This window comes from Equus caballus, chromosome 2 (genome assembly GCF_041296265.1).
Source record: "Equus caballus isolate H_3958 breed thoroughbred chromosome 2, TB-T2T, whole genome shotgun sequence".
NCBI classification, from domain to species: domain Eukaryota; kingdom Metazoa; phylum Chordata; class Mammalia; order Perissodactyla; family Equidae; genus Equus; species Equus caballus.
The window spans coordinates 477,520-493,191 of record NC_091685.1 but is presented as its reverse complement, the minus strand read 5'-3'; the positions used below and the strand labels follow the sequence as shown (position 1 = coordinate 493,191).

Genomic DNA, 15,672 nt, shown 5'->3' with positions numbered 1-15,672 from the left:
GAGGCCCAGGTTTCACCTAATCCATATTCTTACCAGATTCGCTAATAGCTTCAACAAACCGTGAAGACCTCTGGACTGGACATGCTGTGCTTTTGCTCTGAACTGTGCTGTCCCTCATCATTTATTCCACAGCAGCCAGGATTTCATGCCCTGCGAAAGGGTCTCCAAATGACCCCTTAGCCACCGTCTTTCCCAAAAGCACCCCAGCCCAGGGGAGGGAGACAGCTCTCCAGACAGCCTCATCAAAGGAGGCTCCACTTGCCCTGCATCCCACTCCTTGGGAGTCAGGGGATATCCTGACTGCTCGCTCCCCAAACCTGCTTCCTTTCCTTTGTTTAAGCCTCTGATATGCCACGCCTTCAAGCTGAACTACCTTCTCCTTCTCTGTGCGCTTGGGTACCAACTTCTTAGCAGCAGTATCACACACTAAATCAGTGGTATTGGTTCACATCTACGCTCCAACCCAAACCTCCCCTTCTTCGTGGTGGCTGCATCATCTTGGCCTCCTTATCTCCCTCAACCTCTCCTCCCTCTGCCTCGGCAGCTCACACCCACGCCGCCCCTGTGACTTTATCATCCCCCAGAATTGCTCACTCTCTAAACATTTCAAGGGCTCTCTCTTCCAAAAGCCTTCTTCCTCAGATCTCTCTGGAGCCACTTTCTTGGACACTGCCGTGTGGCTGCCTCCTAAGGTCATATCACAGTTCATCTTTTTATTATAAATCCTTAGCCCAAATAAATTATGACTTGTGGACTTCTAGTTTTTGAACTACCAATAAATTATGATTTTTAGCTATTCAAATATCCTAGCTAAAGCTAAATGATTGTAAATTAAGATTCACCTTGGTGACCCTATGGTAATGTCCTCTTCTCAAGCATCAGCCATTTTTACTGAGTTGAGTTCCTATTTAGGGAAAGAAGGCTGACCCAGGAACCACTGACTATTACTTTCAAAGCAGTGTTGCTGATCATTCCATTCTCAGCACCCGGGCCATAAGAGACACTCATCAATTATGTGTCTGAATGAACTGTGTTTATTAACTGAGTCAGCATTGTCAGTTGTTTTTGTCAATGTTGTATAACTACTGACAGAAGCAAATAGTGTAGTAATTAAGACGATTTTGGAGTCAAGCAGGCCCAGCTTGGAATTCCCACTCTGCAACCTAATTAACTGTGTGATCAGAGGCAACATAATCTCTCTGAGTTCAGCTTTCGGGGATGGTGTATGTCAACCTCTTAGCTTAGTGTCTGGCACTGGGTAAACCCTTCAAAAATGTTCCACATCATTTCCCTTTGCTCCCATACTGATGCTTTCTTCTGTTTTTCCCTTTAAGTTTGGGACCCGCCTCATTATTGAGGCCATGGAGGCCGCAGGGCACTCTGTCAGCACCCTTTTCTTGTGTGGAGGCCTGAGCAAGAATCCCCTGTTTGTGCAGATGCATGCAGACATCACTGGTAAGTCTGAGGAGGAGGGGAGAAGATCGTTTTAGGCTTGACAACAAATGGGCATGGCCGAGACGTGGACGGGCTTGAGAATAGGAGGCTATAGGTGGTATGCCAAATTGCTTTGAATTTTTATGTTTCAATGTATTTTTTTCTTAAGATAACTATGAAGTCTTTGTAGTCATCATGGGGAAAGTAACTTCTATGCAAATCCAACTATTGAACAGCGGTAAGAAATAAGACAAGAGAGATCAGCAAGGGCTAGGTCTTCATTCAAGCATTCACTCAACAGTTTTGAGTTCCACTTATGACCCACACGTTGTGGAGAAGATTGAAGATAAGAGATTAGTAAGATCTCTTCCTGCCCCAGGAGCTCAGGGTCTGTTGAGGAAAGCAAACAGCAAATGGACATGTTAAATACAGTGCAGCAAGAGCTCCAAGTGAGAAAAGCACAGGATATTATGGAAACACAGTAGGCGCTGTGTCCTGGTTTGGACCTGCAACACTGCAGAGCAAGTGATCTGGAGAAAGGGATAGGAAGCTGTCTTGAAGAAAGATGGCAGAGCCTAGCTGGTGTGGGTCTGGCTGGAGATGGAAATGTGAGCCCCAAGACCTCGAGATCCTATGATTCCTTCTCAGCTCACCAGAATGGGGATCATGACACAGAGAGAGAGAATCCAGAGTAATGGGCAGATTCCTCTAAGACACGAGCAGACAAAAGCAGAGCAGGATGTGAGGCACACACCCTGGGCCCCAAGGAAGGCACTCCATTAGCAGGAGGCTTGCTGGTATCCCAGAGGCTGGCCGGGACTTCTGTCCCTCTGGACCCGGCACCTTCAAGTCTCTTGTTCCCTTCTCCTCCAGTGTCTCCTGGAGACTGGTGTTCCCACCCAGGACCCATTCCAGGATGCCCAGGCACCAGGGCAGAGCAAGGGGAGGGAAGTAGGGGCTGACTGGACTCTGCTCACACACAGCCACACCTCCAGTCTGTTGTGAGCCCATCCTGCACTGACCTGACTTCATCATGATCTCTTGCTGTCCCCTATCCCCTGGATCCCTTGCCTCTGACAGCTGGGTGGGTCAAGGTTTCTGCCCCTTACTCTACCTCATCGAGTAGCTCCCTCCCCCTCCAGGCAATGCAGGTCCTGTATATGAGGGCTCTACCAGAAGTAATGAGCATAGGCGACCCTGCCATTGTGAGATCAAACTAAATAAGTTACTTATCCCCATCTTAGAGATAAGCAGACTGACAGACAAGCCAGAGGACAGTGTAAAAAAGCACACAGTCTAAGGATAAATATATCAGGATGTCAGGTACAGAAATTACTACCTGTAACCGAGCTGCACTGTGTGTCAGTGTGAATCACTTTGTATACAGGTATCACACACCACCAAAGGTGGGAACTGGTGCCCCCATCTTACGACAAGGAAACCGAGGATGAGGGAGGTGGATTACATTGACATCCGAAGTCAAACATGCAGTAAGGGGCAGGACCAGGATGGTCACCCAGGTGTGTCCAGACCCAGTGTCCCCTCCACTCTGCTTTGGACCCGGGTTTCTCAATTTTTCTACCTGGTTTATAACCACTGGATGATGACACCTCCTTTCGTGAAGTGTCCAAAACCCATGGAGGTGAGCCATTCTGAGGCAGAAAGACAAAAGACATAAAAAGGAGCCCAGATTACCTTGTTGTTTCCCCAGGAGAAATACCTTAACTACATTTTATCTAAAGTTAGCTAGCTGGTTCAGATAAGAGTCAGCCTTAAAATTTGATCTGTGAGTGACTGTCCCATTTCCAGCCTCCTTTCGCCACAAAGACTTCCCACCTGGAGGCAGGAGGGGAGATAAGATCAGCCTTGGCCAACACATCACCCGAGGGGATGGAAAACAGGGCGGAGAGCAGGGCAGCGAGCGACCGGCCCTGACTCAGCACTGCGGCTCTGGCCTGTGTGAAAGGGATCCTCCTCCAGGCCTGGCAGCCCTGAGCTGCCACGGAAGCCGGGGCACAGGGGCTTCACAGAATGTTCTGCTTTCGAAGCTGTTCTCCTTCAAGCTGGTGAATGAAAAGGCTGTTAATCGTTATTTGGATTCCGATGGAAACTGGACCCTTTGTCTCTCGCTGTGGACTGGTTACAGTTCTGGACAAAGGGGCCTTTTCTTTGGCCTGGAATTCCTCGGCCTTGGAAAGGCTGTGACTGACAAGTGATGGCAAAGTGCGTCTGCCTTTAAAAGCTTTGGGTTCTGCTAAACTCGTTAATGCATCAGATAAAATAGCTCACATTCCAGGCAAAGCTGCTTGCCCCTCCTCCAGCACTTAGAGAGCAGGACACATTTGCTTTGTTTCTGTAGAAGGCAGCACACGAGTGCTGGGCACAGAGGGGAGTCTTGGTGCCTTTTAACACTGTGATTGCTCTAGTTTTCCTGCAAAGAAAGACTTAGAAAGGCCCACAGACCTGGTACGGGATTCTCAGGAATACATGTAAGAAACACAACGGAATTTGAACAATTCTTTGGAGATGAAGTGGAGTAATAGAAAGAGTCAGAGTCGGGGACCGGTTCTGTGACTCTGGGCGAGTTCCCTTACCTCTCTGAGCCTCATTTCCCTCTTCTGAAAGATAGACACAGTCTTAAATTCCCTCATGTAGATCGTACTGAGGAATAAATATTCACGAGTTTGGGAGCCTGCCTCAAAGCAGGAGTTCCATCTGTGCTGGTTCTCTTCCTCAAGGCAGCCCCACGCCTGAGAGAAGAGGGGCGCTTGAGAAAAAAAAACAGCTTTGTATTTTGTAAGCAAATCTGTGCTGTGTGGGGAACAGCCTGCTCCGTGCAAGCGGGGAGAGCAGGGCCTCACCAACTCTGGGCCGTCCCCTCCGTGAGGGGGGCGCCGCCCTGGGCCGCGGGCGTCTGGGCAGCTGTGGTTTCCAGAACTGCTCGCTGTGTACTAAGTAATTGTAGGTTCTCCCACTGACTTGGGACTCAGTGTTCCTCCCTCTTGATTCTGTTCTTTAGGATTGGCAATTTCAGTAGGGTTTCCCTCTTTCTGTCTTATTCATTATGTTAATCATTTGTTCCTTCATTTATTCACTCAAAAGCTTTCTCGGAGCACCTGGTGCACCCAGCTCTGAGCCTGGCCTGGGGATGCAAAGAGGAACAGTGGTATCCTGCCGAGAGGCCACTGCAAGCAGGAAAGTGCTCGCGGTGCTCTGACCCACGTCCGGGGAGTCCACTGGGGACCCAGAGGACGTGGGTGTCATATGAGTCAGGTCCAGGCCCAGAACAGCTGACACACTCAATGGGATTAGCTGGAGAAAAGTGGAGTAAAGAGTCTGTTGAAGGAGGGTGGGCAAGGTGGAGGGGAACCCCGGGGGCCAGGCAGCACCCAGAGCTGCGCAGTCTCACCACCCCAGGCTGGCAGGGGCAGGGCCGGGAGGCCACCAACCTGCGACTGAGGGGCTCAATCAGGGGCGCAGCCAGCAGGCAGGGGGCCAAGGACGTGGTCCACACAGGCCAGCATCCCAGGGCCCCAGCAGGCTGGGAAGGTGGAGGAAGCGGCGAGGTTGGCCTCAGGGGGAAATGGAAGCAGTGAGCTGGTCCCACCCGGGGTAGTAGGGGTGAGGAGAGACTTCAGAGATGAGGTAAACTTTAAGAATCATAACAGCTAATGCTAATTAGTGCTTTCTCTAAGCCAAGCACTGTTCCAAGTGCCTTACTTACAGGGCACTTTTAATCCTCACAGCAACCCTGTGAGGAAGGTGGGATTTTAACCACGTTTTGTAGATGGGATATCTGAGGTACAGAGAGGTTAGGTAGCTTGCCTAGGGTCACACAGCTAAGTCAGTGGGGAAGCCAGAATTCAAAGCCTGGCTGTCTGGCCTCGGGGCACTTTGGGCTGAAGGTGAGAGCTGATGGGGTGCTCCCAGGTTGACTCAGGTCTCCAGCAGCCAAGGGCAGGGGAGTGAGTAGTTCCTCCCTGGTCAGAGTGAGTGAGGGGAAGGAGGGGCTGGGAGGTGAATGGCATTTAGAGGTGCAGGCTTCTAAAAAGTCCCAGGCCCCTGGGGTGGTCACAGTCCGGCTGCCATCTGCAGGATCCCCGGATGCTGCAAAGGCTCGCAGTGCTCTCCAGACCTGGCCACCATAGCCCTTCAGTGTGACCTGGTGTCTGTCCCCTGGGTATGAAGGGGGCATCTCCATGTCCCTTCCCCACTGTCTATTTCCAGCCCAGGTGAAGTTCATGGAGAGGGCTCCACTCACCATCAGTGTTTGTTCTAACAGCAGCACGAGCCATTCTCAAGGCCTTGTGGTAACCCCCGGTAATCCTCACAGCAAGCCTGTGTGGCGAGTCTTATCATCATCCCCATTTACACATGGGGAAACCAGGGCTAAAGGGTTTCAGTGACCTGCTGAAGGGCACAGGGCTGGTGGAGCCAGGTCTGAGCATTTCCCGGAGCCCTACTCACCTGATGCTTGCCAGCAAAGTCTCAGGGCTGGCCCGGCAGGGTGGAGCTGGTGTGCCTCAGTCCCCTGGGATGCATGTGGAGACGCTGTGCCCTGCCCTCTTTGTCTGGGGTGACTGGGCAGCTGACCCCGCCTTGGAGTGGGAGGACGGGTGAGGAGGTGATGGGAGTGCAGAGGAGAATGTGTCAGGAAAGGCTTCCCAAAAGAGAGAGGGGGAGAAATCCTGTGTTTGGAAAGATAACTGTACTGTCTTGAGTAGAGGTGGGTTTTATAGGTCTGGCCAGAGTTTGCTGCATCCCCTGGTTAGCACATATGTATGTGTGTATGCTTTACATGTATTTTATTTATATATATGTAATGTACATATATAAATATATATACAAAATCCCACGAATTCTAAATTTTTTCTATTAATCTTAAACCCCCGGGAACCCTCGACCTCTGAGGGTTGGCATGTGGAGGGCTCCTCCTGCCAGGCAGAGCCCAGCATCCTTCTGTTGCCTCCTCTGTCCTCCTCTCCACTGTGATTCCTCTGCTCCCTCCCGGGAATTCGTTCTCTCATCGTTTAAGCCCATACCCTGTGCTGGGTGCTGGGCTCAGTTCTAGGGACTTGGCAGAGGACTGAACAAAGGCCTGCCTCATGGAGCTTACGCTCTAGCAGGGGAGTCAGATGACAGAGAAGATGAGTAATAAGGCAGCGCTGGGAGGAGAAGAGGAAATGGAAGGGGGATAAGAAGTGTCATGAGCAAGTTGTCATTTGAAATCGGGTGGTCAGGAAGGCTGCCCTGGAAGGGGAGGTTTGCACAAACGCTCGAAGGAGGGAGAGGGAGTTGCCGTGGGGACAGCTGGAAGGAAGTGACCCAGACCAAAGGAACAGCATGGACAAGGGCCCTGAAGCAGATTCAAGAGAGAGCAAGGAAGACAGGGCAATGTGGCTGGGAGGAGAGAAAAAGAGAATCTGGTTGGGGAAGTGGTCAGGGCTTTGGCTTGTATCTGAGAGAAATGGGAAGCCTGGAGGGGTTAATGACGCCCTCTCTGAAGACTTCCCTTTTCTTAGCGCATCTCAGTTAGAGAACTCAGCCCTGCATGCCCTTTATCTCTGTCTCATCCATCTCCCCTTTGAGACCTGAACAACAGGACAGAGTCTGATTCATCTCTGAGTTTCCTGGGCCCAGCAAAACACCTAATGTTTGCTGAACTGAACTTGAACCAAATGGCAGGTAGCAGCTGGCAGACCTGGGAGACGTGGGCAGCAGAGTCTCATGAGTTGATATATGTGGTGTGGCCCCCCGGGACTCTTGGCTGTCGCACCAGCAGGCGTATGCCCGTGAAACCCTTTAGAACCAGGTGATCCTAAAGAATGGGGACCTGCAGGGGGTGGGGAGGTGCATCTGGGACCGCTTGCTGGCTCCCCATGCTGGCCTGGCCCTGCTCCCTAACCGACGTGTGGCCTTGTCCTGCGCAGGCATGCCTGTGATCCTGTCCCAAGAGGTCGAGTCCGTGCTCGTGGGCGCTGCTATTCTGGGTGCCTGCGCGTCGGGGGACTTCGCTTCTGTGCAGGTATGTGAGCACCGAGGGCTGAGCCGGGCCCCTCCCGTCTGAGGCTGTCCTTCCTCTTGACAGCAACTCGCATCTTGCAAAACACATACAGGATATAATTAAGCAATGATAGGTTCCAGCCGGGGAAAGCACAGATGCTTCTAGCCTCAGACATATTTATTGCAGTTTTCATTTGACTTGGCCTCGGTTAGTGTTGGTCATTCTGTTTTTCTGTTGGTTTTCTTTTTCTCCTTTAAAATAGCTCTTGAATTATTTCTTTTAAATTTCCCCTTGCCCATTTTTCTTTTTAGCACGTGAAAAAGGTAAGGTTTAAAACTTAAGGTTTTTATGTAAATTTCAGATTTATATTTACTTATTTCATCTCCACCTGCCACTTTCCAAATACCTTTGAAGCCTCTATCAATAAGAGACACAAATGAAAACGTTAGTAAAAGAGGAATTAAATGGGAACATAAGGAAGAAAGATACGGGAAGAAGGAAACAACTTCGTGGCTGGATTGAGGACACAATTTGACTCTCAGCTTCCTGGCAGCCAAGACAAAAAAGAACACATGATAAGTTGCATAATTATTTTCAAAAAGAGGAAACGTGTTCGTTTCTAGTGGGAGACAAAGCTTTTCCTACCAACAAATTGCAGAAGACATTTCACACGTGGGTTTTATGGAGACTTTGAGTATTAAAATAATAATATTAACAGCAGTTTTACAAAAAGGTAGAAAACCAGTCCAGGTGGAGGCTGAGAGCACGGGCTCTGGAGTCGGACGCCTGGGCCCAGATCCGAGCTTGACGGCCTCCTCCTCTGGGACCTGACCATTCTGTTCTCCACTCCATTTCTCTATCTGCAGTAATAATCAATAGCACATGATAAGTTCTTTCTCCGGATCAAGAAGGTACCTTTAGCCCTACATCAGCTCTATTAATTCCATATTATAGTGGGGGAAGCTGAGGGATTAAAGAAGTTAAATAATTTGGTTTAAGTTGAAACTGCTAGTAAATGCCAGAACCAAGAAGTCTGGCTCCCAAGTCTTAACTGAGAGTTCAAGAATATTTGTTCAACTGAGTATCAGAGAGCCTAAATGACTTGCCCAGGGTCTCGAGGTGAGCACTAGGAGCAAGGTTTTCCACAGTGGTCCAGTAATTACAGCCTGTTTATCGTGACCCTCTTATGGACCAAGAACTATGCTAGGGGCTTTGTGTGTAACCTTCCTGATACCTGTAACAACTACTTTGGCAACAGAGATCCAGAAAGATCCCAGAACTGGAGCGTACCCTAATAGAAATAGACACGTGTGAAAGTCTGACCGCAGTGTCTGCACCATGTCCTGGGAAGTGAGGTATGTGACAGCCTGTCCAAGCCTCTGGAATTGATGCCTGTGCAATGTCTCTCCCAGAGAACTGAGTCCTCTCACGGATGCTTGTGGATTTTAACTGAAGTGTTTAAACAAAGATGGTAGAGTTGAATTCTCAACTTTTGCTGGATTTTCTCATACTCTTTCAGAAACATCACAGGAAGATATGTATTTATTGTTGAAATGTCAATGACTTGTCAATTATTATTTTAATGTATCAACCTATGAAGATGTTCTCAGGACTAGATGCCTTGCCCTTCCTGGGACAAATCGTAATTGCTGAAACAGAGCCGTAAATATGCTCGCCGCGGCCCTGCGTAGGTTACCTCACGTGACGGATTGAATGTTTGTGTCCCCTCAAACTTCATATGTTGGATCCCTAACGCCACCAGGTAATGGTGTTTGGAGTCGTGGCCTTTGGAGGTAATTCGAGTTAGATGAGGTCATGAAGGGGGGGCCTTTATGATGAGATTAGCGCCCTTATAGGAAGAGACACCGGAGAGCTTGCACTTTCTCTCTCTGCCATGTGAGGGCTCAGCAAAAAGGTGGCTGTCTGCAAGCCAGGAAGGGGGCCGTCATCAGAACCTGACCATGCTGGCACTTCATGTTGGACTTCCAGCCTCCAGAACTGTGAGAAAATAAATTTTTGTTGTTTAAACACCCAATCTATGGTATTTTTCTTATGGCAGCGCAAGCAGACTAAGACACCTCTTTTAATCTTGACAGTCTCCCGGCCTGTGGGATAGATGTTTTTATCCTTGTGTTGTGTATGAAGAAACTAAGGCTCAGAGAGGTTTTAAGTAATTTGCCCAAGGCTACAGCTAATAAGGGGCAGAAGCAGAACTGAACCTCAGCTCTCTCTGGATCTGGATCTTATCCTGATTTTCATTCTTTTTCTACTTTACTTTTTTCTTTAAATATAACTTTTGGCTTCTTAAATGTTCAAAGATGTATTTTCTGAAAAGAAATGTCATTGGCCACAAATCAGGAGACAGTCCGCAGCCCGAACAGAGCAGTGTGACGAGAGGCTCCGTTAGATACTCATACCGTGACTTTTGGCACCTCAGTGATCTCTTAGTCAAAATTGGAGTTCCTGGCTCTGGGAGGATTCCGCTCACATCCCCTGAGTGGAAACTGAGCTTCATTCCACACCAACGTCGTCTTTACTATATGAGATTTTCTGTTAATCTCTGGAACGGAATATAAGATGGGGAAGATGGAATCTTGGAATTGGTGGGTGAGTAGCAGCTGCAAGGCTCACGGCATCTTAAAGCCAAAGCCATGTCTCGCCTTCAGCCCGAGGAAGTGTGTGCCTCTCCTGAGGGGTTCGGTAGCCACTGTCGTCTAGCCGAGAAAGCCCCCAGCTGGGAGAGACCAAAGTCTTCTTTGTCATCACGTGCCTGAGCGAACCCATGTCGTCTAGGAGGGGATGCTTTGCTTGCTTCCTGTTTTGTCCTCAGACAATGTCACTTCACCTCTCCAGGAGCTTGTTTTATTTCCTTTTTAAAAAAAAAATGTTTAAATAAGAATTCCCGCTCATGTGGGACTGTCTTGTTGAAGAGCTTTTGAAAGCTCCGAGGACCTCCAAGAGCCCGGGGTATAATTATCAGCATTGTTAGAATGATTGTGTTTGGAACTGCTCTGGAAGTGTAAATGCATGGAGACAGCTTCATTCAGCCCTCTCCAAAGAAGAGGAGCCAAGTTGTGTGCCCCAGACCTGGAGACCAGCTCAGGAGCCTGGCGAGCTGAGTTGAAATAGAATTGTTTTTTTCTTTGAACTTCAAAGATCCTTGCTTGGTCTTCAGGGTGCTGCCACTCCTTCCTTAAAGAAAGCTGAGCGATTCTTGCCAGCAACTCAATAATTCTTGCAAGCCAGATGTTTTGTCTTCTCGGGGACCACACATCCTTGGATGAAGGATTTCACTTTTTATCTAGATGGGCAGACTTCGGTAGACCTGGGCAGAGTCATGTCCTTCAGGTGAAGGAAAGGCTGGGAAGAGTCCAGAAGACTCAGGCTGCAGACCCGGGGCAGAGGCCCGCATGCCGGGGACAGGGTTCCTCAATTTGCAAGGCCCGTGAATGGATGGCTTCAGCCAGAGTGGAGGCCTGTACCTTCCTTTGCTTGTAACAACAGATCAGAAGGACTTACAGTTGTGGATTTTACTTACAGCTATCGCACTTTTATGTATTTCAATTCTGCGGAAATTTTACCAAATGGAAGGAGAAGGATAGTGGGTGGAATTTTCTGGTAAGGTGATTGCCTTGTGCACTCTGAAGTGATCGCCTTATGCACTCCGAGGTGATTGCCTTGTATATGATATGATTCATCTCCATTGTTTTATTTTGTGAGAGTAAACTTCCTGTGACTTGAGTTCTGTTTGCCTTTCTGTCATCGTAAATACCAGTTTTACATTTTGCAAAGTAAAGCTGATTAGGATGATTTTTAAATTCTGGAGGTTTGGAAAGACTGATATATAATAAATGTTCAGAAATAGAAACCATCCCATTTCTTGGCACATTCAATCTTAATTTGTTTTTTCTTTTTCTGGTGTACAACTAATAATTCATATTCATTTGGAAAAAAATAAGAAACTTCAGTTAAGCCGAAAGAAAAATATGAAAACATTGATCTTACTACTCTAAAATAACCACTATTTAAGATTCTGATTTCTATCCTTTAGCCTTTTTGTACAGATTTTTAAATCATTTTATACTTTTTAAATTGCAAAGTGTGTTCATACAATGCATGTTTTGTAGCCGTCCCCTCCACCCGAAAATATGTGGTAAACATCTTTGTCATTTCTGTAGCCTGCATAACTTTCTACCCCATAGAATATATAGGCCATGACTTATTTCACCAGTTCCCTAGGTGTGAATATGTAGGTTGTCTCCATTGTTGTAAAGAATGCTGCAACTAACATCTCTGTAGCTACATTTTTGCACAAACCCTAAATTATTTCCATAAAATAAATTATGGAGGTATAGTTGTTTGATCAAAAAGTTAGCCCAACTTTTAGGATTTTGATACATATTAACACTTTATACTCCCAGCGATGGTGTATGGAAATTCAGAGTTCACATTCCTTGTGTGCAAGGAGTCTTTTGCTGTGAATTTTACTTCCATTTAGCTTTCATACCCCGGCCTCTTATAATCCTGTTCATTTCACATATGGTCCTGATACTATCAACTGTTTTTAGTAGCCTTTTGCCCTTTGCTGTTTAAACATGTGTTTCTGGAGATATGAGATTCTGGCTTCTAATTAAATAGATTCAGATTTCTGATTGAATTTTCTAAATGTCCTATCCCATATGTCAATGCCTCATAGAAAGTCAACAGAAAATCGTGGAATGGTAATTAATAGTTTAAAGAAAGATTAAATTAAGAATGTGATGCTGGCCCTAACTTTCATTATACTTATTTGCCACACCTCATTAGCAGTACATTCTTATCTTTTCAAGAATTGCTCCCTCTGCAAAACAAAAAAAAGAAAGAAAGAAAAACAAATTCAAGTTCTGATTAATTAAAAATCTCTTTGTTAATTAAATTAAAAATCTAATTTGTAAAATGGCATCATGGATATGAAAGTCAAAACGTTAGCTCTGAATTAGAATTCCATTTTTAGGAAATAATTTCAATATATACGATATATAACATTTGACTCTCCTGTTCCTTACAATGTGATCCAGGAACAGGGCCTGTTACTTTCCCGTTCCCATCCATCCCTTGTCATTCACAGAAACCTTGCAGCAACAGTGGGTATTCAAAGTCCCCACCGTGCAGCTGAGGACTCTGAAGCATGGAGGGATCATATACCCTTGCTTAACACAAAGTCCATGCTGTTGCTATTCCATCAAACCACACCCTTTGTATTCCAGTAAATATATATCCATCGCTTGGAAAAGGCATAGATTCCAATGTGGCAACTCAGCTGCCCTTCACAGGATGGTATGGTTTATAGAAAACATCAGCATCATACATTTGTCATCACTGCTTGGTTGAGTATGGGATATAGAAAAAAAAGGAAAAAGAAATGTACCCTCTTTGGTTTGGACATTTTCTAATTCCTTTGCCTAGAGAAGACTTCATACCATTCTCACCAGTATTGTTTTGCTTTATTTATTTGCTTTGAATCATAATCTGCCCATTTAGTTTTTATAGAGGTAGATATAAAAAAACACTTTAACTAAATAAGAGCTTTAATTAGAAGACGTTTTTGATAGTATTATTATTAACACAAAGATTTAGGCTAAGAAATATTTTCCCCAAATGCCCCCTCTCCCTGCAGTTCTTACTCAGGAACTTAAGACCTAGGCTTTTGCGAACGCACAGGAGCCACACATCAGCTGAGTCTTGCGGCTTAGAAGGGTCACAGAACTGTGTTTCCACAGTCAAGTTTGCCCAACTCTCTGATTTCATTTTATGCAAGACAACATTTCATGCTGGTGCAAATTTGAAAAAATATGTGAGATTATTCCATAGAAACAAATGCTTCTAGGTAATTAATTCCTCATAATTATCATTTATGCCTTTACTTTTAGTATTAAAATTCTTTGTTGGAGTAAATTGGAAATGAATAAGTTGGGGGTTTTCCCCTTTATCCTAGGATAACTCATGAATAGCAGATCCATGCTATATAAGCTTCATATTCAACACAGTAAATTTGGCTATGGAACCAAATAAGAGATGAGAGAAGACAAGACCTTTAGTTACACCAGGAATTTTCTGTAACTGAGACAAGAGCCCTGAAAAATGACTACATACATGCACATATACACATATGTACCAAGTACTACTGGACAAAGTTTGATTCAGAGTCTTGGGATGCACACGTCTTACTGGCGTCTGTGAGACAGTCCCCGTTCCAGCACTGGGGCAAATAGTCAAGGAGCCTACAGCGAGCAGGAAAGCCCTGGCTTCGGAGGCTTGAGTGGCATCTCTCTAATCATGCAGATCAAAGACATTTGAACATTTAAAAAGTCAGTACTGTGTTAAAAGTTATGGATAAGGCAATTTTCTATACCATTGTCTTCATAATTTTACAAAGGAGGAAACAAGGTAAGAGAGGTTAAGTGACTTACCCAAGCCAATGGCTCGAAAGGGAAGGAGCCAGAATCCTAGCCTAGCCTAGGGTTTTGAAGCTGAGGATTGTTTAGCTCAATCACAAATAGAAACGGGCTCTTCTGGGGCTGAGTGTGATTGCCATTATTTAAAAAATTAGTATCAGAAATCAACAACTAGAATTTGATGTACATTAAATGTGACTGTGTTAGTCAAGGCCCTCACAGAGGGCACCTTCAAATTAGGATAACGTTAGAGAGTTTAGTAGAGGGACTGTTTACAAAATTGTGGACCAGGGCATAGAGAAATCACAATGGAGGATATGATACCCTGGAGTTTAGAACAGCTAGACCTGAAGAGGGGAGAGCACGGTTACTGGAACCCCAAAACAGAGGGCTGTGTGGAGACTACTGAGTCAGCTGGCTTGCCAGTGTCCCTGGAAGGAAAGGGCTGAGTTTCTGACTGGATTCTCCTCCTCCTCTCTGATCGGCTGCCAGGCTCCCCATTGACTGGACTCAAAGTCAGAAGGCAAAGGAGCTTGTTGATGTAATCAGTGCAAGTGAGCCTGGCTGGGCCCAGAGAACAGTGATGAGGGATCTTCAGGAGCATGTGCAGAAGTCCAACATAGCCGTCCAGACTGGGCTGCTCAGGTCAGTCCACGGACCAAGGGCCAGTCTGTGAATGGTTTGTTACAGATTTGCAATGAGATAAGGAATTTGTAGCAGAATATAAATCAATTATGACATTTTATTCTTAGCAAGATGTTCTCAATGAAGGAATCAGCCTGTGTGTTTATACTCTGGGGCAGGCTCCTCTTGTCCTCTGAGTAGCACTGATCCAGACTCCACAGCCTGCAGATCATGACAGTCATGCTGGAGCCCTCCCAAGGGATGTCCTTAGCCCTTCTCTCATTTTCCTGCCTTACCTTATGCTAAAAACTAATATTTTTCTGCACCCCGTCTGAGCTGGGCACTGCGGTAAGGTGCCTTAGGTGACATTTAATTCTTTCAAATTAGGTTAGTCACCTCACCTTCACAAATAGGGAGCTGAGGCTCATGCAGTTTAAGTCACGTGGCTGTGGTCTAACAGCTGGAAAGCCTGGAGCTGACTCCAGCGTCTGCTGTTTCTGTATGTAGACTGCCCCAGGGCCGTGCTTAAAATTGTTTGACATTAACACCCAGGGAGCCATGCAGGTTACAGGGGGGTTGCCTTGTTTGGAGACCCATGGCTGTAGTCTCTGTTTCAGCAACAACCAAGTCCTGGTTTCTGGGAATAGATACACTCGAACTCCCAAAAAATCAGGGAGCACCATTTTTGAGTCTCATGTTACTCCCCTTTACAAGGACTTTCCCAGCCTAGCCAGCCAGATCAGAAGGCAAACTTAGTTTGTTTCTAGATGGCTTTTGCCTATTTCCATCTCTTTTTAAACCCGGGAGATTGGGAAGAAGATAGGGAGAAAGAATTCATGAGAGGGATCTGTTTCTTTAGAAATGTTATTAATTGGCTGGGCAAAACAAGAGAAAGAGAGAAAACAGCTGCTCCTCACTAAGTAAGTAAAGCATCTTCTTCCCTTATCTCATTAAAAATTGAAAGCACTCTTGGTTTAAGCATGGCAAATTAGTAATTAAGTGCAATATAATCAACTTGTGTAAAACATAATATTGAAGGGATGCCAAATGAATCACTCCGATGGCTTGTTTCTGCTCTCATTAATACACCTGTGACTTGGGGCCTTCCTGCCATGTCAGGATGCATTTTCTGCTCTCCACTGCTGGAGACGGCCCGGCTGTGATAGCTAGGCTGAC

At 46.3% G+C, this 15,672-nt stretch overlaps 1 protein-coding gene across 34 annotated transcripts in view; it reads left to right on the top strand.

Moving 5' to 3' along the window:
- The window catches only part of FGGY (FGGY carbohydrate kinase domain containing), a 377,460-nt gene that overhangs the window by 297,726 nt on the left and 64,062 nt on the right, over positions 1-15,672 (top strand). For all 34 annotated transcript variants that reach the window (XM_070259847.1, XM_070259854.1, XM_070259850.1 and 31 more), the window contains 2 exons: positions 1,335-1,455; positions 7,365-7,459. In XM_070259847.1, the coding sequence (XP_070115948.1) occupies positions 1,335-1,455; positions 7,365-7,459 (216 nt within the window). The remainder of the gene's footprint in view (positions 1-1,334; positions 1,456-7,364; positions 7,460-15,672) is intronic.